Genomic DNA, 27285 nt, shown 5'->3' with positions numbered 1-27285 from the left:
TTGGATTTTAGTGAGTCTTTACTGTAACTCCAACTCTTTAATAGTAAACAAAGATGTAAGTATAAGACATCAAAACATGTTATGTATCAGTAGTTCTGAGTCATAGTGGTCACACTGGTGGAGCTGAGGTCACTCACATTTTAAGGAAATATAATCTACCCTGTTTCAGTGGAATTCATGCTCTGGCAGTTGAAAGGCAGACATGAGGCTTATTTTGTGCAGAGTGTATTCACTTAGCTGAAAGCAGCTTTCTTCTCTTACCTTTACTTGGCATTTTTAAAAACTGTTCACTTTCTTTTTATGTTAAAAGTGCTATGTGAACTGAAGGGGTTCTTTCATTGCCGAAATAAATTTACTATGTATGTCACACATTTGGGGGTCAACGTTGCTGGTTAAATTCCCTCAGAATTAGCAATTCATAGAAAATTAGTTGTTGAGATGCTAGCACACCTGCATACCAGAAGGACCATTTAGAGCTCACAGTATAGGGCTCTGTGGTATAAAGTGCCTATGAGCAGCTTCTTGTCATACACGGAGGCCACAGAACTTCCCTGGAGAACAGATCCATTGTTGGCATAAACTGTAGTCACTGTAGGCTTCTCAGATAAAATATTCTGGATGCGGAGAACCTATTCAGGAGATATGAAGGATTAATATAAACCACCATCCACCCATATCACTCAGTCATCAATAATCTTGCACAAAGACACAGTGATTAAGAGGACATGCTGTTGCAAATAGCAGTTAGCAATTTTTTTTAATGTTTAAATTACTTTGTTAAAACCTCAAAGAAAGTACTTTCTTAAGCCATCTAGTGACTGCATGCCAACCCCAGATTGAGTGTTATTACAGTAATTGAGCATTAATAGAAAAACTTCCACACTAATGTGCCTACTTTAGCATGAACAAAAGTCGTGTCATGCAGTGAGCTGACAATAAGTCAGGTATTTAAAAAATTGCCAGTATACCACACGAGGAGGGCACATCTTTAGAAAAAAGATCTCTTGACTAGCTTCTGCCATCATTTAATACATCAAAAGATTACCTTTCTAAAAGTATTTGAACAATGTGAAATTCTGCCAATTATTGGCTTAAAGCAATTACGAAGCCAACCGCCACGTATTTATTGTATTATTGGTTTAAAAGGACTAAACAGACATCCCTGGGACAGTTTATTGTATTATTAGTTCAAAAGGGTTTGAATAATTAAGGTTTAAAAAATAAAACTTATAAAAACCTCTGACGAGGGAGGATTCTTCGGGTCATACACGAAGAGCTTCTGGCCGTTGGGGTGACAGCCTACCAAGACGTCCCCCGAGGAAGGGTCAATAGATAAATTATCCACCAGGGTATCCAACTTGAGTACCTTCCAAACGAAAAAACGTCAGCATCTAAATGTCATGAGAAACCTCGATTAGATAATTTAGGGCTAACCTTTCTTGCCCCTATGCATGTGGGTAAATTATACCCATCTCCTGCTTCCACCCTTTAACACCAATATTGCATAAAATAAATTTAATACACTGGTTTAGAGTCATTTTCATTCTTCCTAGAATTAAGAAAGTTAGGGCAATAATCAATCTGTCTAAAAAATGAACTCCTTTCCCCCTTTAGAAGATGCACAATGATCGGTTAGCTCAAGAAACTCAAATAAGAAATTCTTCATCAATCTAAAATATGTGTTATCAAGCAGGAAGAAAATAATAATGGTGTGGAACCCAATTTCCACCTTCATCTATTATTGAAAGAACTGACAACTTGCATAAATCTTCATTTCGGAATTCATCTATTAGTCTTTTCAACTGTGAAAATTTCTTACTGGAATTCATCGGGTGCCATCAGTACCTCATGGAGTGGGCTCTAACTCTGATGCAAACAGCCCTCCCAACATACTGCTGCATGAAATCAGTCAGTTCTTGTGACTTTGAGAAACAAGAGACTTGGTCAATTACAGACAGGTAGAAGTGAAAAAACCAGAATAGCAACACTGGCTATTCTGTTTTAAGAGAGGTATTTTTATAATATAGTATGACTATGTAATTTCAAGATTAATGTCAACTTTAGATATAGAAAGAAATATTTTACCTTCAACTGAGTTAAATTCATATTAGGGTGCTTTTCCAAAACATGAATTTCATGAGCCAATATATCAGCAACATAGATGTACCTTTGCAGGAAGGACACACTGGTTAGAGCTCCAAGCCAAGATAAAGCTTCATTAACACAGTGGGAATAATAAGTCTTAATAACCTGCCAAGAAGTTAATCAATGATGGGCCCTCAAGGAAAGCCTGATAAAGGTTAATTTTTATCTAAAAGTAAGCTTTCAAAATCAATTCAATGCTGCTACAACAGTCATGGAATTGTTAAATTATTTTTCAAAAGATTGGTAAGGAAAAATAATATAGGGTAGCATTTAAAATATAAAGTTTGTGGGGTGGGAGGTGGGAAGAAGTTTCAAGAGGGAGAAAACGTGTATACCTACGGCTGATTGATGTTGATGTATGGCAGAAACCAACACAACATTGTAAAGCAATTATCCTCCAATTAAAAATAAATAAATTTTAAAAATGTATAAAGTCTGTGATATTTGCCACTGAAGGGCAATAAAACAAATAAAAAAAAAAAGCTTTTATATTCCACCATATAATTTGATATTTCAAGGCATCATATACATGTAGAAATATTTGGTATAAAACAGAAGACATATTTATTAACATATTGAGAAATTCAAGCATTAGAGATACATATCTACTCAGAATAATTTGTCTGCCTCTAAGGAGGGTGAGTTAATGGACTGCTTTACCATAATCTTCCTCGATGAATTGACTGTTCCATAGCAACTGTTCTACTGAGCAATTATAATGGGTAAAACCATGAACTCAGTATTGTGACAGATACAAACATGAAGACAACAGCTGTTTTTCCTGAAAAGTTTACAGTGTGTTGTGGTGATCAGATGGCCTGTACACATTAAACAAATAATACAGCATGGTGGTACCATAAGACATATTTTGCGTCTAGGGACTGAAGAAATATCTAACTCCTGAAAAAACAGAAGGGCTTACAAAGAAAGGGGCATCTGCAGGGGACATGGACCGAACGACTGGATTTGAGGATATGAGGACAAACCATCTTTTAGGCAAAAGAAAACACATGCGCAAAGACACAGGGGCAAGAATGAAAGAGGCAGGTTTGCAAAACACCGAGCTCCTGTGTAAGGCGTAGTAAAGTATGAAAACAGTAGAAAGGAGAGGTTGGAGCTAGCCTGTTAAAGTCTAGCCCTTTAGCCTTCCTTGATCTGATAAGCAGTTGGGGTCCGCTGAATTTCTGGAGTGTGATGGTCTGTTCTGTGCAGCAATCACTAAGCATGTGGTTTGTGCCTGGCTGGGCTCAGTGTGAGGAGTCAAAGGTGAAGCGGACAGAGGTCCCTCTTTCGGAGGTCTGGGAAGAGCAGTGGGACACAGAAGGACAAAATTGGCAATGGTACAAAAAAAAAAAAATGGAAGTGGACTGAGAACAAATGGGAAGAAAGTGAGAGTGAGAGCCCGAGCCAAGCAGTGCCAGTGGAAAGGAAGAGGGGCTGAGGAGCCACACACAGAACCCCTGTGCCCTGCTCAACGGCTGGGTAGGAATGGTCAGAGGAGAGGTAGAGCTGCACCCCCTATTGTTATTATTATTTTCAGCGTGAGTGACTGGAAAGTTTGATTCTCATAATTGAAAGATGAGAGTTGGGGAGAAAAACAGACTTGGTGGGAGAGATAGGATTGGGTCAGTTACAGACAATTTAAAAGACTCTACATCCATTTTCTGTAATCAACAATAAAGAAGAAATTGTCATGAAAATAAAGACATGTAGTTGTCAAGGATGGCAGATTTATTTCATGTTATATGTGTAGTAGTTTAAATTGTTCAATGCGCTAACCTAGTAAAAGGGGAAAATATCCTTTCTATAAACTAGAGCTGGACATATAAAAATGAAAGAATTTGGGGGGGTGGATTTGGCACTATAAAAATGAACATTTAAAAGGATCACTCTTTGAGTGAGTAGTTCTATTTTGAGGAGTTTGTTCTACAGAAACACTTGTACAAATGTGCAGAGGGAAGGGGCTCATAGCTCCAGATTTAGCCAATACCCAGTAGGCATTTGAACCTCAGTCTATATGACTCCAAAATCTGAAGATTTAACCATTATGCTGTCATTCTCCCTTGGGGGGAGGTTCTTCCTTAAAAATATATGGATAAGTTTCAGTGGTAAAAGAAAAATAAAAAATGTATTTTGTACAGAAAAGAAAATCGTATATATCCATAGAGAATTGGCTAGTTTACAGTCATCCTTATAATGGAATAAAACAATAAAAGCCAATAAAACAATAATGTATTTATTTAAAAGAAAAACATCTACCTTATATTTAAATATGTATATATAAATATGAACCCATTTTATAAAAATTTACATTTATAAAATTAAATTCTATGATGATATAATTGCTGTCATTGTTAGCTTCTAAGTCCTATTTGACTCTTTTTTGCCACCCCATGGACTATAGCCCACCAGGCCCCTCTGTCCATGGGATTTCCCAGGCAAGAATATTGGAGTGGGTTGCCATTTCCTTCTCCAAAGGATCTTCCCAACCCCAGGATCAAACCCATGTCTCTTGCTTGGGAGGCATATTCTTTACCACTGAGCCAATGGGGAAGCCCATAATGATATAGACCAAATTTAAATACTGTATATAAATATATATTTATATATTATATATAAATATATAGTACCTATGTTTATATAAAACATTATATATATATTTAATAATAAATTATAAGCTCTCCTTTGTGCTCAGTCATGTCCAGCTCTTTGCAACCCCAGACTGTAGCCTGCCAGGCTCCTCTGTCCATGAAATTTTTCAGGCAAGAATACTGGAGTGGTTTGCCATTTCCTACTCCAGAGGATCTTCCTGACCCAGAGATCAAGCCTGCATCTCTGTGTCTCCTGCATTGACAGGTGGGTTCTTTACCACTGTGCCACCTGGGAAGCCCAGTAACCTTGGAAGGCCAATAATATATTACATATACGTATTATAATATTATAGTATTATAGTAATAGTTATCACATATATTTATCATAGACCAAAAATAACAGGTAAGCTATTTCTGCCTTAAAAAAAAAAAGAGCAAAGTAAAGAATTTCACCCAGCACCATGGCTAAAGAGAAATGAAAATACTTCTATAAGAGCTCATACTTTTTATCAGGTGAAATATTGATCCCATTTGCTGAATCGAATCCTTCTGCTACCACTTTAACTTCATTTGGACTGTAGTAAACAACATTTGTCCAGTGTAAGTTCAAGTATGTTTCCAAATACTTTAAGAAAGGATCAGAGAAATAGTGGTCATTGGTAGCATAGAAATGTTCTGGTCCAACAGCTATGATATCATTCACACTGGAAGAGAAAAATAACATGTGAGAGAAAATGAAAAGCCAGCTGGTCTCCATATTAAAGATTAAGTATCCAGAAGGTTTACACAATATGTGCCTTAAACTTTTGGTAAGAGGTTCCCTAGGAAAAGCTCAGCTAAGATCACATGGGTATAGTCATATGTAACCTACTATAATATCATTTGCAGGAGAACAATTTTGTATGGTACCAAGTAATCTGAAGACAGATCATTTAGCAATTATGGCAGGATTATTATCAAAGAATAAAGAACTTTGTGCCAACAGAGTGTGGTTTTTTTGACAGCAAGAAATGTAAGGTTTAAGAACACTGTGGAAGGGCACAGCTATCCACAGTACAAGCTTGATGGAGCTGGCTGGTGAGCTGGCTGGGCTGTCAATAGCATTTACCTAGCTTCCATTTTCTCAGCTGCTGGATTTTCTTGAGTTCCTTTGCTTAGTTATTAGTCAAACTAAGGTTGACTGTTCAATTTCTACCTGACTCGCAAATCCGACCTGCCGAGAATGAACAGGCACTCAATAAACACTTCCAGATAGACGGATGATGAAATTGCCATAGTGCGGTGCTTCAGGTGAGAGATTTATATGCTGAAAACAATTACATTTTTAAAACCAGTTAGGTAAGGGTGTTATTAAATTTAAATTCCAATTACCCTATGCAAAAATTTCTGAAAGAGCGGCTTTCCCCTTTGTTAAAGAAAAAACAGAGCTACAGGGAAGGTGGGTCCCCTCTTTCTGAAAGAGCTCCCTAAAGCAAAGGCTGCCTGGAGGGCACTTAAGCTCCTATTTCTTAGGAAGTGAATTTTTGGAAGAACTGTTGGCAGCGACACACTTAAGTTCTAGACAGAGAAGTAGACATTAAAAATATTCATCAACCAGCTGTGTTCTTGAAGTAGTGATGCACTTCCAATTCTGTAGGGCCAGGAGCCCATGGCTACCTTGTGAAAACATTTCATGTTAGTTCCATACTAAGCATACAAACTCCATATAAAGCAGGCTACTCTTCCTTGGCAGGACAGGTATTATTATTATTTGTGTGATGAGTCATCTGAAATGGAAGGTGACAGAAGGAACAATGGTGAGGTTTGTCTTCTACTCTCCAGACGGCTCTGAAAAGCAAATCCCCTGCGGGCCAGCATTTCCTCGTTTCTCAAGCGAGTCTGCATAGAACACTGACATCAACTTTCCCTGCTCTGCAAGGAAACTACTGCTGTTTAGTCGCTCAGTCGCGGCTGGCTCTTGCGACCTCATGGGCTGTAGCCTGCCAGGCTCTGTCCGTGGGATTTCCCAGGTGAGAATAGTGGAGGGGGTTGGCATTCCCTTCAGAGGATCTTCCCGACCCAGGGATGGAACCAGCGTCTCCTGCATCGCAGGCAAATTCTTTGCCGCTGAGCCACCAGGGAAGCCCATTCTTCAAATTAAGGGACAATTAATCTCTACAGTATAGACTAAAACAGAAAACTCTGAAACCATACAATTCCTGCGTCTTTTATTTAGTAGATTATATGAATATAAATTCAGTTAGTGGTTGTCATGGTAGAAATTCTGAGCAAGTTTTTCTGGGACCTAAAAAGGTCTCATGAACCTGTTATATTTCCCAGTTTGAAAGGATGTGCATTTGCTCTTTCTTGGGGGTTAAAAATCTGTGTACAATTTAATCACTTCAATACTGAGTTGAGTTTGGATAATGTACTTTTTCCATGGCTAAAATACTGGTTTCATTCAAAATTTTACATTCATGTAAATATTAATGAAAAGTAAAGTTGCAAGGAAACTATACATACACATATACATATAAATATATGTATTTGTTTATGTGTGTGTGTGTATGTATGTATGTATTTCAACTCTTACAAAAGATGAAAGGACCATGATATGGAATATCTGAAAAAGGCAGCAATAAATCTGAGAATGAACAAAAGGACTAATTACCTTGGAAGAAGCTCATGTTTGATTGTTTTTAGATGCAAAAGAGAATTTTCTTCCTCTTCAAATTTAAAAATTTCTACTGTATTCTTGAATTCTGGGTGGTTTACAACAAAGAGATAAACGGTGTCATCTAAAAAAATGAGAGAACAGAGTTCATTTACAAGATATAACCACAGGACCTCTGGGTAGACACTGACATTTAAATACCACAGGCAAGGAAAGGCTGAATGTATAAGCTGTTAGAGGACCTAACAGATCATTCTTCTTCCCTTTCTTTCCCATCACTGTCTGTCTAGTCTTATTTCTGATCATTGGTCTCCTGACCTTTAAGAAAGAGTGTTTCTCACATACAGAATCCATGGATAATCTGTTTATAGTTTAACTTAGAAATATAGCTCTTTTTCAATGCAATGAAAATAGATATATGAAAAGGTTATGAAATCTAAACATTCTTTCAGGTGTAATTAATAACTATTAGAAATTTCAAAATGTAGTATAACTTACTGCCAGCTGAAGAGGGAATGTTGGACTTATTCGTATGAAGGATATAGAAACAATTCATGAGTTAATTGTTCTCTTATACAGATATGATCCAAATCTATTTTCCAGTTATTTGCAAACCATTGTTTTTGTTTTTTTTTTTAATGTTGGTAGCTCATCAGTTCTTACCACTGTCTATGAAAGTGCTGATACCATGTGGATTAAATGAAGCCAAATTAAATCCACGGCTGACTCTTAATTCCAGTGCCCTTGGGTTTTCTTCATTTAGATCCATCATTAGTATTCCTCCAGGCTTATCTGGTGCAAAACTGTGGAGGCCTGGACATTTTAGACCCTTTTGAAAACAGAGCAAAAGTTAAATATAAAGGCTTAAGTATTTTTATGGACTAAAGTAGCAACTATACTGTTTGGCTTTCAGCCTTCCACCCCCCAATTATTATTTTCTTATTGTTTCATCTCTGCTTTCTTTGTGTTTCTAGCTTTATGCCAGCACCTTTAGCCAAAGTATCACTTATTTATAGTTGCTGCTGCTGCTGCTGCTAAGTCGCTTCAGTCGTGTCCGACTCTGTGCGACCCCATAGACGGCAGCCCACCAGGCTCCCCCATCCCTGGGAGTCTCCAGGCAAGAACACTGGAGTGTGTTGCCATTTCCTTCTCCAATGCATGAAAGTGAAAAGTGAAAGTGAAGTCGCTCAGTTGTGTCTGACTCTAGCCACCCCATGGACTGATATTTCTGAGTTGAGACAGAGATGAGGGGTTTAGTCTCCTCAGAGGGTAACCAGAAGGTTGGTGGACATGAGATAACTCAGAGTTGAGGGAGGGAATAAACTGCTCTCTGACACATATCCATCCTCTCCCCGTTGGAACTTTGTCAGTGCATGGCAGGTACTCAGGCTGTCCTTTCCCCACTGATTCTAAGTGTTGCTTTTATCATGTACTAGATCCTTGTTTACATATTGGTCTATTTGGGGACTTGTGCCCTATTTCTGTGCTAATATGCAACTTTTTAATTACTACAGCTTTATTCATTACATATATATTAGTATATACTATATATGTATTTATACATACTATATATTTATCCCACACCACATTGCTTTACCTTTACAAAATAATCTTAAATATATCTGCTCATTTATTTTTATGTATAAATTTCAGAAATCAAGTTGCTATTCAAATGAAATCTTATTAATAGTAGCTGTAGTAGTAGTATTACTGCTACTAAATTTCTATTTGGTTTTTCCTAGCGCATGGGAAAGTCACTGAGTTTTATATGTTCGTTTTGAATCCAACCATTTCACTGAACTTCCTATTAGGTCTAAGAGTCTGTCAGTTTAATCTCCTGGACTGTTTAGAAAAACAAGTAATCACGCTTGAAGTTAATGGCAGTTTTGTCCTTTTTCCTACATCGTATTTCTTTTTCTTGTTTTCTTGGGTTATTAAAAACGTTAGTAGATTACTGATGGTTACAGCATTTTAGGGCAGTTTCTTCCTTTTCTAAACGTTAATGGGAAGGCAGTGAATGTTTCACCACTAAGAATGATGTTTGCTGTAGGTTTCTGGGAAGTTTCCTTCTACTTCTAGTTTTTTTTTTTGAGGGTTTAATCAGGAATGAGAATTGAATTTTATTTAATGCTTGTTCAGCACTCACTGAAATAATTGAGGTCTTTTCTCTTTAAAAATCTTAAAGTAATACTTTATGCAAATTTAAAAGAATATCTTTCCAAGTTTCAACACTTTGCGACCCCATGGACTGCAGCCTACCGTGCTCCTCCATCCATGGGATTTTCCAGGCAAGAGTACTGGAGTGGGGTGCCATTTCCTTCTCCAGAGGATCCTCCCAACCCATGTATCAAACCTGGGTCTTCTGCATTGTTGGCAGATGTTTTACCATCTGAGCCACCAGCGAAGTCCAAAAACCTATCCCCAAACCTTACTTTATGCTTAAATTGTATTTAATACACATTTTCTCCAATTAAAAAATATCTATCAAATAATACAACTTCAAGATCCAGCAAACAGAATAAACTGGATTATGCCATTGTTCCACGGCACTGACAATTCAGTGGTTAATAATCTCTCTTCTTTATCAACGTACCATAAACAATAGAGTGTCGATGCGCAGGAAGCTCTGCCAGGGATGTAATAACTCTTCATGTGCGCTTAGTTGCCCAGTCATGTCCAAGTCTTTGTGACTCTATAGACTGTAGCCTGCCAGTCTCTTCTGTCCACGGGGATTCTCCAGGCAAGAATACTGGAGTGGGTTGCCACACCCTCTTCCAGAGGATCTTCCCAACCCAGGGAAGGAACCCAGGTCTCCCGCATTGCAGGCGGATTCTTTACCCTCTGAGCCACCAGGGAAGCCCAGTAATACTGGAGAGAGTAGCCTAACCCTTCTTCAGGGGATCTTTTCAACCCAGGAATTTAGCCAAGGTCTCCTGCATTGCAGGTAGATTCTACCAGTTGAGCTACCAGGGAAGCCCCAGTAACACTCCATAATTATCTTAATTTAAGATATCATTTAAACCTGTTTTTATCTCTTTTTAAAATTTTATTTCCACTTGTGATAAAATATACATAACATAAAATTTACCATTATCACTATTTTTAAGTGTACAGTTCAGCAGTTTCAAGTACATTTACACTGTCATTTAAATCTCTATTCTATTCTTTGTCATCCAAGTCCTCATTAAATGTGGTGTTAGTTTTGAGGTTGCCCCTAATTGTTGAATGGGATGGGTTAATGGGCTACAGTGCTTGGAAGAATAAACAAATGCCATGATGTAGGAGTTATTCATTTAGAAAGGAGCAACATACTAGGAAATATTAGAGACAATGCTGAGTAAATTTTTAAAATCAGTAAAATGAAAGTAAATCATTTTAAATCAGTAAAAAGTCATATAACCAAGGAAGGATAAAAGAAAATCATGCAGAAGAAATTCTGTTGACTTGACTACAAGATCACTGTGACTATATTAGATCTCTCAACTAAAAATGGCTGTCGATTTACGTATTTGAAGACCTTGCTCCTCCTAATTCAGATTTATTTTTATGGGTATAAAATCTTGAAATAGATGACTTCTGGATTACCCAAGAACAGCTTCTTTGGGGAAAAAAAGGAGGGGGGCGGACAAGCAACTGCTTTCTCCTTTACTCTAGATATTTGTGTCTTTGGTTATGTACAATGCTGACGAGGAATTTCAGCGCTTTTCCCTAAGACTGTAAGCCACATGTGCAAGCACATGCTTCTACACAAACCCAGAGTCCTCCCAGAAACATCATTTTACTCATTGTGAGTAGGTAATTAACTACAATTTTTCTTTTAAAGTTGTAGTTTGAAAATTTAATATAAATATCCAAGCTTCTGCCAAAACTTACAGTATTTCTTTTCTTCCTCCATGGTAAACAAGCAGCTGCTCACAGGCTTTCACATAAGAACCATCAAGAACCCGAAGAGTGCTCTAACCCTCATTCTCATCTAAGCTGCGTTCTCTCACCTTTCTCATAAGTCTGACAGCTATTTTGTTAGTGTCACTACTGTCTTCTAAGCATCTCCAAGTTTTTCACATCTTTCCCTGAGTCTCAGAGTCTGAAAATAATGGCTGCTGAGAGGGAACAGAATACCTACAGGCTGCCTTCAAAGTTGGATACGTTTTTCTTTATTTAAAAGATATTTATTTATTTGGATGCACTGGATCTTAGTTGCAGCCTGCAAACTCTTAGTTGTGGTACGAGGATCTAGTTCCCGGGATCAAAGCCGGGCCCCCTGCATTGGGAGCAAGGAGTCTTAGCCACTAGACCACCAGGGAAGTCCCGAAGTTGGATTCTTCTTTCTCAAGAAAAATGGAACCCATGAAGATGCTGAGGTCCATCACATTGGCCCATTCTAGGGAGGAGAGAGAGGCAGAACTTCCTCTTTGGCCCACACATACGGTTTTCCAATTAGAATGCATATTGGTATAACCTAGCATCACTCTGGCCAATCCATTTGAAAGTCTTTAAAATACATGCCTGAAAAGATTGTTACTTTTCAGGTTATAAAAATTAAGGCAAAAGTGAAGGGTAAACTCAGTCAATGACTTTCCAGTGATGATATAGACCTTTCAGCAGTGAAAAGAAAGAAAAAGCACTGGCTTTTTCTTTGGGAGTTAATATATTGTTCAAAAATAAATAACAGCAAGAATGCTAGCTTTAAATTGAATGTTGAATGGAAAGAAAGGTATATGCTGCATTTAAAATAGCATAATGTATTATCAATGTCCACAGTCATGCTCCAGATATCATTTTTAATAACAAACACAGATTGCACTGGAATATTTTAGTGCAAGGCAGTGGGGACATAAAGAGTAATAAGTCAAGGGGCAAAGACGTTTTCATCCCTACATTTAGAGAAGCGGGAGGTAAATTTCCAAGATCCTGTTTGACCTGTCTTTTGTTTTCAGAATATAATTTTGAAAGTGAGGAACTTTAAAAACAAGTGACTGCTTTGCAGGCCTCATCAAACTTTCTTGTATTTCTTCCACTGAGACGGAGAAGGAAGATACTCACCACACTAAAGAAAGCCAGACCGTTGGGAAGTATGTCAATATCTTCAGCGCCGGCTTCTGTTAAGTTCAAGAAATAGATAGATGTCATGTTCAAATTCTGTGATTTGTTAGGTAGAGCTTTGTTTACTTTATCAGTGTCTGTATCTTTCAGCACGGTTCTGATTTTTTCTTCCAAGGAACCACTCGCTTTAATAAACGTCAGTCCAAATCTTTTCCTGCAGTGAACTTCTGACTTCAAATGTTAGATATTTTATGTTTATTCAAATCAAAGTCAAGTAATCACTACATTTCTAGCTATGAGACCAAAAAAGTTGACATCTGCCTACTCTTATGATAAACAGCCAGATGTCTATACAAAAGTAATTGCCATCAGGGGACTATTACTTTCAGAATGAAGGACTCATCATCATTTAACCATGCAAATATCTTGTCCCTTTCTTGGCTCATTCAGTCTGAAGCAAGCACAGACATTTCTCTCATTACCAGAGATAAAACACCTGGGATTATATAGTCCCTCTTTAAAAAACAATGTCTGTTCGATCTCATAAGCAAAGAGCTTTCTGTTTAATCTTTAAATTTAGGTTTTAGATTAAAAAAAAAAAAACTGGCAAAAGAAAATTAATGAAAAATACCATGCACCTAAAGCCAGTTGAAGCTTCAGTGCAGTCTCTGAGACAGACTACAATTACTATTGATTGTTTATTGATTGTCTGCAGTACACTCCACACAGCACAGCAAATAATTAGACATAAGACCTTCCCAGTGGTCTCACTGTGTAAATTCCATGGACAGATAATAGACCCAAACACAGAAAAGAAGAAAAATGGCTTAGATTAAGGCAAATCATGACGCATTCTTTGAGTCCACAAAATTCAGTCTTCCCCTTTAAGCCCTCTCCAGAGTATGTCTCCAAGACTATTTCTAGGTTGTCAAAAACAAACAGCACCTATCCAGCTATTTGGGTTTTGCTTCCTGAGTTTGCATTTAGCTGCACTGCCTCTAGTGTTGCTTGTTCCATCACAGTGGAGAAAAGCCAAAAAAAAGAAAAAGTCAAGAACTTCACTTCATAAAGATGATCCATATGCTTATTGTCTCAGAAAGTGGAGAGCTATGTCTAAGCATAGTGTGCTGGAGGAGTTCTTAACCTCGGGTCTGTGGAGCCACAAATGGGTTTTAAAGACTCTATGAGCCCTCTGAAATTCTGTGCAATGCAAAATGTCCTGTGCATGTACAGCTATCTTCTGTGAAAAAGGTTCTATGCTTTCAGCAGATTCAAAAACGGGTCTGTGATAACCACCAAAAGTTCCATGGTGCTTCTCAACTGGTAAAGAGCAAAGACCAAGGAACCCTTTACCACATATACACACAAAAACACAAACATAGGAACACACATGTGCACACAGAATTCTAGCCCAAGTGCTGCTTTCTAGATCCATTTCATAGGAGCTCAATTAATTAAAATTTGTTGTTCTTGAAAAATTATTTAAGACAATTTCAATGTGTACATGCCTACACACATAGCAAAGAAAAGATATGTACAAAAAAAACTAACCATGTTTTTTTGGGTGGTGGGATTTTGGGTTGAGTGATTTTCCTTTTACTCTTTAAACTTTTCTTTGTTTTAAAAATTTCTACAAAACATATTCTTTCAATAATCAAGAAGAGAGCAACGTTTTTAAAAGATATGTTCACTTTGACCCATTGCAACTTCTGTTTCATCCTGTTGCCTAATTTCAAGGGGAAAAAGTCATATCTGTAGCTTCTTTAGAATATTTTCCAGATCTACTCCCCCATCTTCACTTCTGTAGCCAATACAACAGTAGGCCTTTATCATCTCATAACACCCTTTCAGTATGATTATTGTAAAAGTAGTCAAAGCTGGAGATGTTTTTCCTCCTCTGATTCAATAACAGAAACAGTAGTAGCATTGGTAGTAACAGTTATAACTATCAACATATATTGTGTTCACCAAGTACCAGGCTCCTTATAAGTACTTTACACATGTTAATTCATATAATTTTCCTAACTCTAAGAAGTGATAATATTATCTCTTATTTTAGAGTAGAGAATATTGAGCCTTTGAAAGGTTAAGATCACAAACTGGGAAGCTGGGATTCAAGTCTTTTGTTCTCACTTAAAAGTACATAGAAACAAATACAACCTAGCATTTAATGAAATTTCTCTGTCAGAACCATTCCTTGATTCCTTTTTGAGAACACTTGACTTTGTAAATCCAGCTGTGGTCGATTCTATACATTGGCTTTTTCCTTAAAATGTTTTCTTCCATGCCTTTCACCAAGATCTTTATCAATTCATATGTTGTACTTTTCTTTCAAACCTCTTTCAAACCATCTTTCTCTAGAAAGTCTTGTAACTTAGCACATCTGATTTTGATCCCTTCTTATTTTTTTAGCAATTCTCTGTGTCAGAGATGGCTAACCCCTCCCCAGGATCCATACTTCCCTTATTCCTGTTCAGCTACTGGTACATGGCAACATGTGTGTGCTTGCTCGTTCGAATTGGACCCTACGTGACCCCAGGGATTGTAGCCTGCCAGGCTCCTCTGTCCGTGGGATTTCCCAGGCAAGGATACTGGAGTAGGTTGCCATTCCCTTCTCCAGGGGATCTTCCTGACCAAGGAATCAAACCTAATTCTCCTGCATTACAGGCAGATATTTTACCGATTGAGCCATCAGAGAAGTCTCTCTTGCTGATAAAGGTGGCTGTTTGTCTGAGTTCAGGTTAATGAGACATTAAAGTACAGGGTGTATGCAATACTGGGTAAAACAGAGTAAAAATGTCTAGGTAAATTTTCTTTCTACCCCTTCTTGCTGGGAAATGGCAACAACTGGAGTTCTAGTCTTGGACCAAGATGATACGTTGAAGATAGCTGTGTTGCTTCATCAGCCTTTGTCTCAGAATGACCACATGAAATACAGTCATCTAATAACTCTAGGCCATTTGCTTGTCTTTGGACTGTCACATAAAAGAAAATCAATTTCTTTCTTCTGTAAGTTACTTACTGTAACTTTATAATAGCTGATCAGCCCTTCATACCCAACAGAGTATCCAAAATGTAATGTAGCCTATTATTTTCCACTTTTTTGGTTTATTAATCAGATATATGTGTTAATGACTCTGGGAGAAGATACTATATTGAAAAAAAATTGCTAAAGTAATTTAACCTCTCTGAGCCTTAGATCCTTATCTGTTATAGAAAGAAAAACAAAAAATATATCCGTATCTCACACAGTGAGATTTTCTGCTTCCCTTTTCATAGGTAAATTGCAAAGTACTTGATGATAAGAGCTACAAACTTTAATGCTTAAAAAACAAAAAAATCTCTCAAGCAGCAGTTATAAAAATCTTGACTACCAAGTGTATAAAATGATATATTAACTCGAGAAATAATCCATTCAAAATTTTTAGTACAGGACTCTGAATGCCAGCATTTTCAAAGACATTTTAAAATGTTTTAAACTTCAAATAGAATTCAATAGCTCTTTAAGCATATTTTTTATTATTTAGATATAGATATTATGCCAAATCTTAGTTTCTGTTAGATACACTAGAAAGGAATAAAGAAACAAAAAATGGAATAAGTAGTGACCTTACTTTCTGACCTCCCTGAAGGCACATATCCTGTATGATGTGTGGTGGTGATTGCTGTCATGTCTGACTCTTTTGTGACCTTATCGGCTGTAGCCCACCAAGCTCCTCTGTCCATGGATTTCCCAGGCAAGAATACTGGAGTGGGTTGCCATTTCCTTCTCCAGCGGCAGTGGTTATTTATTTATTAAAACAGACATGAGATGATATGATATGTATAAAGCACCTAAGAGCTTATTTCCAGTCATGATGAATGTAGCCTTGATGTGTGTAAGTGTGTGTTGTGTGCGTATCTTGATGTGGATGGGGAGGGGTGGGGCAGGGGATATGGTCGTACCTCCTGGAGGTAGTAGCTGGCCTCAAGTGCGTGGCTGCTACTGTTCCCAAAGTGGAAACTAAAAAACAGAACCCCTGTATTCCTGCTGCCTACCATGAGAAGTTGCTTTTGCCCATATGGGAAAGTATACCCTACTAATCCTTTGTAGTCAAAGACCAATGAATAAGCAACTATTGTTAAAAACATATCACCACAAGCTATTATTAACCATTATGCATCCCTGACATAGCACTCAACAAATGTTCACATAGTGTATGCTAACCAGAGAGCAAAAGTAAAGAAGAAAGGGAAAAAAAAGAAAAATACAATTCTAATTAGATCTAAAAATGTATCCCAAATGTGCTTCTAATCATTCAACGTCTTCGCTCCACTGCCTTTTGAAGTGCCTCAGAGACATTAAATGCTTCACAAGAGGGGCCACAGGTGACATATTTCCTCATTCTTCCCAACTGCAGACAGCAGCTCGCACACATCACGACATAAAGGTCACAAACACAGTCGGACGCCTGTTCAGAATACAAATGTTGTTGGACTTGTTTTTCTCCGAGGAGCTCTCTGTCCCAGTGAGCTGCAGCAGCAATGCACTTGGCAGTCTGTCCTGTAGTGTCATCTGCCCTGAGACTTGAATCCACAGAAGGTGGGCTTCACAGATGCAAGGCTATTTAATAATTTTACAATTATTAACTCGGTAGCAAAAGTAACCTCCAGGATCGCTAACTCAACCTCCCAACCTGAACAGGTCTCTCTCAGCTGCCATCTGGCTTCTGCTGAGTGACCAGTTCCAAAGAGCTCTTCCTGCTTGCAGCCAGAAAGAAGGATGCATTTGCTGAGTTTCTCAGGACTTCAGACAACCTGAATTTTAGGACAGTCTGCATTATCCAGCATAGGCCTTTTCAATCCAACAGTTGGGTATTTGACACCGAGTTTGTATCTTCCTGCTCAGTGTTTGGGCAAAAAACAAAAAGGGGAAACCCCAGGAGAAAGACGTCAAGGAGTCTAGTGAAGGGAGACAGGACTAGGAAAAAATACAGAAGTAGCAATGGGAAAAGGAGACAAGAACACAGAGGAAACAGATGTATAGAGAAGGAGAGGGGGCAGAACCAGAAAGAAACTCTCAAGTAGAAAAGGCTGCTCTGAGAACTAACAGGTTCCATGAATTGGCTTCCTGGTGGTTCAGCAGTAAAGAATCTGTCTGCAATGCAAGAGACAAGAGTTCGATCCCTGGGTCGGGGAGATTCCCAGAGGAAAACATGGCAACCCACTCCAGTATTCTTGCCTGGAGAATCCCACGGACAGAGAAGCCAGGTGAGAGCCTGAGGTCCATTGGGTCTCAAAGAGTTGGACACGACTAAAATGATTGAGCATGGCATGGCATGAAATTGAGGCCTTCTTTGTATGATCCAGAAAAGTTCCACTACTTTGACAGAAGTGCATTATGAATCCTGTCTGGAGTGAATGTGGTTGTAAATATGAGGTCCTGTTATTCGTGTTCCAACTCGAGGGCAATTTAGCAAACACTTATCAACACTTTAAATATATGTGCTAACTGAACAATAATCTCACTATTGAAAACTATCCTTCATGTAAAAAAGATGCAAGAGCTATATACATGATGATGTTCACTGATTTGCTTGTAGTTGCAAAAAACCGCAACCATTCCAATGTGCATTAAGGAACTGGTTAAATCATAATGGTACATGCAAATATTAAAAAGAATGAGGTAGGTCTATTACAAGTGCTAATGTGGAAATCTCTTCATGTTCAGAATGAAGCAAGTTGCAGAATACAATTTTATACTAAGAGGTCATTTGTGAAAAAAGAGATATAAATGTATATGCATATATTTGTTTGGATTTGCACTGGAAATACCAGAAAGGATAAAATAGAAACTCTGTGTCTGAGGTTATTTTTGTGGGAGATGGAAATTTTTTAAAAATTTAATCATTTACTTTTTATTGAAGTATAGTTGGTTTACAGTGCTGTGTTAGTTTTATGTATATAGCATAGTGATTCAGTTGTATGTGCATATATATATTCTTTTCCATTACAGGTTATTACAAAATGCTGAGTATAGTTCCCTGTGCTACACAATACACGACCTTGTTGTTGTCGTTCAGTCGCTAAGTTGTATCTGATTCTCTGCACCCCCATGGATTGCAGCACACCAGGGTTCCCTGTGCTTCACTTATTGCTTATCTATTTTATATATGGTAGTGTGTATATATTAATCCCAAACTCCTAATTTATCCCAACCTCCCCTTTTCCCTTTGATAACCAAAAGTTTGTTTTCTATGTCTGGGGATCTATTTCTTTTTTAAAAAATAAAAAATTTATTTATTCATTCTTTCTTTACTTTTGGTTGTGCTAGGTCTTCACTGCTGTGCACAAGCCTTTTATAGTTGCGGTGAGCGGGGCGGACTCCTGTGGTGCCCAGGCTTCTCATTGTGGTGGCTTCTTTTGTTATGGCGCGTGGACTCTAGGCACGCAGGCTTCAGTAGCTGTAGCTCAGGAGCTTTAGAACGTGGTCTCAGTACTTGTGGCACACCAGCTTAGCTGCTCTGTGGCATGTGGAATCTTTCTGGACCAGAGATCGAACCCGTATACACTGCATTGGCAGGGGGCTTATTATCCACTGTACCACCATGGAAGTCCCTGTCTCTGGATCTGTTTCTGTTTTACACATAAGTTTATTTGTGTAATTTTTTAGATTCCACATATAAGTGGTATCATATGATATTTGTCTTTGTCTGGCTTACTTCACTTAGTATGATAATCTCTCTTCCACCCATGTTGCTGCAAATGGCATTTTTCATTCTTTTTTATAGCTGAGTAATATTTGTGGGAAGTGGAGATTTTGTTAGGAGATTTTTATTTTCTATAACTTCTCTTCCTTCTGGCTTACTTTCACCAACTCACTCCTGGGCTAATGTTACATAGAATTCAGTTGCCACACATGACAAAGAATGCAGACCTGACAAAAATGGTTCAGCAAAGTCACGAAACAAGCAAGAAATCTAACAACACACATAGGGTTGAACAAATCATTAATAAATCACAGTGAGAGTAAGAGAGAAGAAATACAGGGTACATGAGATCAAAAGAGATGAAAAGGTTTTGCTGATCTAATGTGATTTTTCCTCTGATAAACAGTAATTATGTGCCAAAATACTCTTAGTGAATTTTTTAGTGTTAGTGGCCAAACAATGTGAGCTGTGTAACAAGCATTTTCTCAGACTCACCGATTCCTTTAATCAGGTGGCAATTAGGAAGGTCTACAGATTCCACTTCTCTGGAGGCTTTAAGTCGATTCCTGTTTAAAAAAGAAAAAAATCTATCTGTTTATGTATCCTTGATTTGTAGCAGAAAGGGTTTGAAGAGGCTTATAGCAATACAAAAAAAAAAAAACACAGCACAAATCTAAAACGGATAAAGGAGAAGATGGAAAACAAGGGTAGGAACATAAAATAGCACCAGAACCGAAGTTAAAATAAAAATGCATATCACAGAGTTCTCTATGTGAACATGGGCCATAAATTGGGCCACTGTGCTCTTCCCTCAGGATGTGACCATTTCATGTGGCAGATTTTCACATGGAAGTACTGTCTCTCATACCATTTACATAAACTGATTTTCTAACTATACCCAGAAAAAGAACTGTGCATTTCAGCTTCTATGATTTTGTTCATGTCATTTCCCTTTTAAAATTTAAATGTGTCTAGCTGAAGTCTATTTATAAAATAAAACCTTCCTTATGAAAAAAAAAAAAAAATGAAGCCAATAATCCAGCAAATACAGCTCGCAATACACGTTCCTATGCAAATATAAACATGACACCAAGTCCCACTTCTCATAGCTCTTTTGTTGTGGGAAGAGCCTCAGATGTAGAACCAGAAGACCCAGGGGAGCTGAAAACTGCTCAGACCCTCTGCAGAATGACACAGTGACTGAAAGCAGGCCGAGAGAAAATGGCACTGTTCAGAGCCTGGCTCACAGGAGATGCCACGTAAATACTTATTAAGAGGTTGAGGAGCACCAACTACTCTAGCAAAACTACTTGCTGTTGTCATTTTGTAAAAACAGAAGTGAAGAACTAATGAGAAAATGTTGAACTTCGATAAAGCATCTTCACTCTAGCTTCCCGCCCTGGAGCAGCAGCCCGCCAAGCAAGGTGGACAAGCACATCTGGGCTCTGCTGCTTGAAGGCTTCCCCTCTTCTCACCGCCTCACCTTCTTTGTGTTCTCTACGTACACAAATAGCGACAATCGTGCTGACGGAGCAGTCTGCATTTTTCAAAGTGGTTCACGCATACTGCACTTCTAAGAGCCAGAATGACCGTGTGTCACCTGTCTCTCTTCCATTCATATCCTTGCCTCTTCGGACTTCTAGACGCTGAATATGGGGAAGGCTACTGTTTTCTCGGCAAAATGGAAGAAACCTCAGCCTGGATAACTCAAAATTACCAAAACGGAGTGGCAACTATGTATCTTGGCAGTTCACAAATACGTGTATATATATAATATGAAAGTTTCTAATTAAAATGTTAATCACTATGTATTTGGAATCATATAACTAAAATAGTAGTAAATTTCTTAAAACAACATAGCGATAAAGCAATGAAATAAAAAGAAATGAATAAAATAAATATATAAAATATATGGACATAATAGAAAATTAAAAATAAAATAACCAACAAAAATTTTAAATTAAGCAGTTAAAAAAAAAAAAAAAAAGATCTCAAATCTATGAGCCCCAGGAGTGACTTAAAGGGAAAACAAGTATTTTTTTAAATTAATTTTTATTGCAAAACAAGTATATTTAGCCTAACATAAGCAGTAGCAGTTAATACTGGTGATGAGGATGCTGCTGCTGATACTCATGGGTGATAAAAGGTAATCAGTAATAAGAAGGGCTAACGTGTATCGAAAGTGCTAGTAGTGAAAGAGGTAGATCATGTTTCTGTCATAGCGATAAGCCTGCATAACCTCTGGCAGGTCAGTTTAGGTCTATAGGCCTTATGTGGGGTCTCAGTTCCACAACCAGGGATCGGACCCACATTCCCTGCATTGCAAGGCAAATTCTTAATCACTGGACCGCCGGGGAAGTCCCAACATCAGGGTTCTTAATTTCATGGAGTCCATGGGTAAAATTCAGGGGTCTATGAACTCAGATGGGGGGAAAAACACATCTTTAGTTAAACCTCCGACTGAAAGTGAGCATTTCTTCTGATGATGAGTATAGGCAACAACCACTGAGCTTTCTACTGGTAGTACCTGTGACTGTCACTAACAGAAACTGCAGACGTTGTGTCATAACATTTCAGTTGGAGATATCTCAAAATACCATTTATACTCATCTCAGCTTCACAGTACCTACTGTTAGGTACTCAACAACCTCTAGATATATTTAAGGCTTAATATATCCTACATTAGATTTTTCAAATAGTTTGACAGTAGAATTTAAGTAAGTTAGTATTAACTTAGTATTTAAGATGGCTTTGTAATCCTGTGTATTTTATTTTATGCATTTAGAAACATGATGCTGAGAAGAAGTCAAGGCTTCACCAGACTGCCAAAGGGATCTGCAGCACAAAAATCTAAGAACCTCTGCTCCAACATCATCATCACAGGTGACAGTTATTGAGCATTTACTATGTGTCTGACATTGTCCTAGCATTTTGCAAGAATTAACTCATTGATTTTTTTACAGCCCCTATATGGAGCATAAAATATGATTACCCCCATCCTACAGATTAGGACACTGAGGCACAGAAAGGTGAATAAAAAGCCAACCAGTCAGGTAAATAGTGGAAAATTCAGGCTATCTGGCTATAAGGCATGAACCCTTAACCAACAGTCATGAGCATGAAAGGACTTTCTATTTCTTTCACTCAGGAAAGGGCATTACCTTCCAAGTGGAATGAGACGGGGGTGGTTAGTGATTATCCTGCTTCATTTTGTGGTAACAGTAAAGATGCACCAGGTTGGTGTGTCAACAGGGGACACAGTCTTCTTACCAGGTTTGTTCCTTATCACGCTGCCTTTGAATTTACAAACCACTGGTGGGGCTTTATCTTTTAAGTGCAGACTTAAATTCAAACAGGGGCTTTATCTTTCACATACAGACTTGTAAAACCCCTTGGAATTTACTCCCTCATCCCCTGTAATGCTCTTACTTAACTCAGAGTTTGTGCTCAGGCTTGTAAAGCTGAGGAAAATTTGCTCCAATGGCAGACAAGAGAGGAGGCTGCAGGGAACCGGGGCAAACTGTATCTGGAATCAGAAGACCTGGCTTGGGGTACAGGTTTGGCACTGACTATTGAACTACCTAGTTAGCTTCTCCAAACTTCAGTTTTATCAGATATACTATAGGAAATATATAATATAAAGACAGATATGAAGACTGGGAGAAGGCAGGAAGGTCAAAGGCCTTTGTTTCCAAATGTCAGTAAATGTTTGTTTTAGTTTAATGCAAAGAACTGCTGACACTTTCAACACAAAGACTAGCACACAGGGCTTCCCTGGTGACTCAGTGGTAAAGAACCCGCCAGCCAATGCAGGAGACATGAGTTGGATCCCTGATCCAGGAAGTTCCCACATGTTGTGGGGCAAAGCTTGCACCACAACTACTGAGCCTGTGCTCGAAAGGCCAGGAACCGTAACAACTGAGCCCACGTCCTACAACTTATTGAAGCCCACACACCTAGAGCGCATGCTCTGCATTAAGAGAAGTAACCACAATGAAAAGCCTGTGCACCGCAACTAGAGAGTAGCCCCCACTCCCTGCAACTAGAGGAAAACCCGTGGAGCAATGAAGACCCAGCACAGCCATTTAAGACCAGCACACGGTAGTCACACAATAAATAAGGAGGATGATGGCTAAAAAACAGGCTGCCCCTTCAGAAGTGTTCATTGGATGGCTTCTTGGTGGACTTGTCATAAAAGATGTCAGGCAACAAGCCGAAAGTTCAGGTGCTTATTTCTGGATTTCCTGCTCAGGCACAGGTCTCTTATGCACTTAAGTCTTATGATTCATTCAAGGCTGTGTACTTTGGAATAGGGAGCACAGGCCTGGAGACATTTGTGTATTTCTGTTTTCCCCTTTATTGTTCAACTAGGGCGGAGAAGGCAATGGCAACCCACTCCAGTACTCTTGCCTGGAAAATCCCATGGATGGAGGAGCCTGGTAGGCTGCAGTCCATGGGGTCACTAAGAGTCAGACACGACTGAGCAACTTCACTTTGACTTTTCACTTTTATGCATTGGAGAAGGAAATGGCAACCCACTCCAGTGTTCTTGCCTGGAGCATCCCAGGGATGGGGGAGCCTGTTGGGCTGCCATCTATGGGGTTGCACAGAGTTGGACACGGCTGAAGCGACTTAGCAGCAGCAGCAGGGAGGAGTGGAAAAGTTGGGTATGATATGCCATCCTCCCCTGGGAACGTTAGCCAGTTACAGTTCAGAAGGAAATAGACAACTCTGATTCCATTTATCTATCCATGACACACTTATACTAAAATATTATTCATTGCTTATCTGAAATCCAAGTTGAAATTTAAGTGGGCACCTTGGGGGAGAGAAATAAACTTGAGTGCCAAAGTACCATCTCTGAAAATAGAATAATGAAATAGAAGGCACCGGATGAGAGCAAAAAAACAAACCGAAAATCTGTTTCTTGAAGAGCCTTTCTTTTTGTGGAGGTGGGAACATGCTGCTTTTCAAAATACTCTAAGGGACTGAAAGGAGAAATGCTATGCATTTAAGCACTCCACCAAACTTCGTAAACAGTAGGTACTTGATTCTGCACTTATAGGGTTGCCAGATAAAATGTGAGATGCTCAGTTAAATTTGAATTTCAGATAGATAATGAATACTATTTTAGTATAATTACATCCCAAATATTGCATGGGGTATGTTTATACTAAAAAAAAGATTTGTTGTTTATCTGACATGCCAGTTTGACTAGGTGTCTTGCATTTTTCTTTGCTAGATCTGTCCATCCATCATTCCCCTTACCTTCTCACATCAGCCAATATGAGGCTTCAGTTGTCCAATGAGGTTACAACCCTGTGACGTCACTGCTAAATAAAGTTTATTATAGTCAAGCCTTTATAAAGAAGAGACACATTAAATTTTAAATGACCCATCAGGTACAGTCTGTAAAAATAAGATTTATCTACTTTTTCTTAGGTTTGCAACCATATTTATCATTCACTTCAGTTCAGTTCAGTTCAGTTGCTCAGTCGGGTCCGACTCTTTGCGACCCTATGAATCGCAGCATGCCAGGCCTCCCTGTCCATCACCAACTCCCACAGTTCACTCAAACTCACATCCATTGAGTCGGTGATGCCATCCAGCCATCTCATCCTCTGTTGTCCCCTTCTCCTCCTGCCCCCAATCCCTCTCAGCATCAGAGTCTTTTCCAGTGAGTCAACTCTTCGCATGAGGTAGCCAAAGTACTGGAGTTTCAGCTTTAGCGCCATTCCTTCCAAAGAACACCCAGGACCAATTCAAAGGGACTTAAATTTAAAGCCTTATGATTATTAAGAAGAAAAAATTATAAACTAAGAAAACTTCAATTAATGGAAACACTGGTGGTTTGAACTATAGGGATAACCTAATAAGCTTGTGAATTTTAATGGTCTTGTCTTTGAAACTGGGAGCTGGATAGATCATACAAAATCATCCAACTCAATAACCTTCTGCAGAACAGGACAGTCATTTATATAACATGAAAATTAAGCTCAGTGTGTCCATTTCTTACCAGTGAACGTTCCTCCTCCGACTCTGACTCTTCCTGTCGCACAGACACTGTTCTCCTGGTGTTTCTCTAGAGCAGATGAAGCTACAGCCAAGCCAGTTGAGCTGGAAACTATAGCATCACCTTTGACCTACCCCTCATCCCTGAGGCTTCCAGAGTTTGGGCCAGACACTGCAATACTTTAACTAGTTTCTCCAGGTCTTTTTACTCTCCATTCTGGTACTTGTCAACTCTAACTTCATATGAGAATTATCAGGAGGATTTTTAAAAATAAAAAGTACTCATGCCTGGGCCCCACTCAGAGCAACAGGATTGGAACTGCTGGGGGTGCAGTCCAGACAGCAGGCCTCCTGAAGATCCTAAGGCACAGCCAGGATTGAGAATCACTGCTCTACTCCAATCCAGCCTCCAGGTCGGCTCTACACAGTCCAGCTGATTATGCTTAGAAAGTTTAAACAGGTTCCTGTTTAAAAAATAAAGCACACACAGCAAACACCGACAGTTCCCTTTTGCCCATCAAAGCAGGCCCCAATTTCTCAGCATACCTTTAATAAGCATCTCCAGACCTATCCTTCACCTATCCCTACTGTTATCATCCCTTAACTTTAAGCTCCTCTCAGATCCAAACTTCCCCACATCAGCTCCTTTGTTCATGCTCCAGCCTCCATCTGGGACTGCCTCCTTCCTCCCCACTTGGGTTTCACCCATCCTTCCAGGACAATGTCAAATGTCTCTTCCTCCTGAGCTTCAACTTCAGGAGTTGTCATTTTTCCTCCTTAAGCCTATAGGGGTTGGTTTGTACCTGTCCTGAACATCCTGATCGTCCCTGTAGCTCAGATAGTAAAGAATCTGCTGCAATGCAGGACACCTGGCTTCGATCCCTGGGTCAGGAAGATCTTCTGGAGAAGGGAACGGCAATCCACTCCAGTATTCTTGCCTGGAGAATCCCATGGATAGGGGAGCCTAGCGGGCTACAGTTCGTGGGGTTGCAAAGAGTCGCACACGAGCCTAACACTGCTACACTGAACATCCTAGTTTATCCGTCTGTCTTATTTCTCTCCTTCCCTTTAATAGGGTAAGAACGGTGCCTTGCTCTATTACAGGAGCCTAAGAGAGCACAGCATACAGAACAGATGCTCAGCATTTCTGGAATTCTTTCGCGTGAGGCTTATATAATTTGAATTGATAATTTGGAGACTGTGACATCTGCCTGCCGCGTTTTTTTTAATAATAAGTAAAATGTGAGAAGGACTAGGCGTGTCCTGTTTGGCATTCTGGCTTCACGGTTCCTGGACGAGGAGATAAATAAGGAAGTGATGTAAGAACAGTAGCTGAATATTTCAAGTATTTTTGATCTACCGCGCCAAGATTAGAGAGCGGAAGAAGCTTCTCCAACGCGGCAGGGGAGGGATGGAGAACAACTTTGTTAGAGGCTGGTTTGGGCACCAAAGGGAAGCAGGATCCGTGACCTGAAATAAATCTTTATAATTAAAGTTTCAGTGCATGAGTAATAGTGTTGTTTTCAAGTTAAAGCACGAGGTTTGCCCTTGAGTAAATTGCACGGCACTGGCACAGCTCGTCGACCTAGGTAGCAAAGAACTTTGTGAGCAGCAAAAGCTTGTAAACTCTCCAGGAAGTCTCGCGATCCAGCCCAAACTGTGTGGGGTTTTGCGAGCGGCTGGGGGTGGGGTGGTGGCGCTCGGCGGGCCGGGGAGCAGAGCCGGCAGAGAGCGTCCCCGGCCCCGGGCCCCAGCACGAGGGTCCCCGCGCCCCCGCAGCCCCGGCATCCCGACCCTGCGGACCAGGGAGGGCCCCCAGCCCCTACCTGAGCGCCAGGAGCCTCTCGCCCAGCAGCGCCAGCGCGATCCCCAGCAAGCTCAGCGCCAGCAGCCGCCCCATGGCTCGGGAGCCGCGCCGCCTCGCTCCGCCGGACCGGGGAGCGCTGTGGGCGGCGCCGCGGTACCGCCGGGCCACGCGGGCTGCGCTCCGCCCCGAGCCACCCTGCTGGCGAGAAGCCGGGGCTCCGCCCTCGACCCGGCCCCTGGCCTTTGACACCACAAACCGACCTCCTCAGACACCTTCCCTGGGACCAGGAGCCCACCCCGCCCCACCCGCCCCAGGTTAGATGACACTTGAAATTCCTTCACTTCC

At 39.7% G+C, this 27285-nt stretch overlaps 1 protein-coding gene across 1 annotated transcript; it reads right to left on the bottom strand.

The window, feature by feature from the left end:
• PON2 (paraoxonase 2) lies at nt 1-27096 on the bottom strand. The gene is made up of 9 exons (XM_010839747.1): nt 26960-27096; nt 19617-19687; nt 12433-12488; nt 8053-8218; nt 7387-7513; nt 5240-5440; nt 2086-2167; nt 1238-1366; nt 1-629 (listed from the first exon to the last, which is right to left on the bottom strand). Exons 1-9 carry the CDS (start codon nt 27031-27033, stop codon nt 471-473), a joined length of 1065 nt encoding a protein of 354 aa, XP_010838049.1. The 5' UTR covers nt 27034-27096; the 3' UTR covers nt 1-470.
• Between the last annotated feature and the right edge of the window lie 189 nt (nt 27097-27285).

This window comes from Bison bison, unplaced genomic scaffold (assembly GCF_000754665.1).
Source record: "Bison bison bison isolate TAMUID 2011002044 unplaced genomic scaffold, Bison_UMD1.0 scf7180017864134, whole genome shotgun sequence".
In the NCBI taxonomy this organism is placed as follows: Eukaryota; Metazoa; Chordata; class Mammalia; order Artiodactyla; family Bovidae; genus Bison; species Bison bison.
Note: the sequence above shows the minus strand (reverse complement) of the source record. Positions and strands in the feature narration are given on the sequence as shown.

Bases quoted from the DNA above. Each gene is read 5' to 3' on its own strand.
- PON2 (XM_010839747.1), bottom strand. From the start codon at position 27,033: ATGGGGCGGCTGCTGGCGCTGAGCTTGCTGGGGATCGCGCTGGCGCTG. The intron at 8,219-12,432 runs GTGAGTATCTTC...TGTTTTCAAAAG, and splicing joins GTCTGGCTTTCTTTAGTGTG to GGTCTAAAATGTCCAGGCCT. The intron at 5,441-7,386 runs GTAATTAGTCCT...TTTCTCTTCCAG, and splicing joins AAACATGAGCTTCTTCCAAG to TGTGAATGATATCATAGCTG.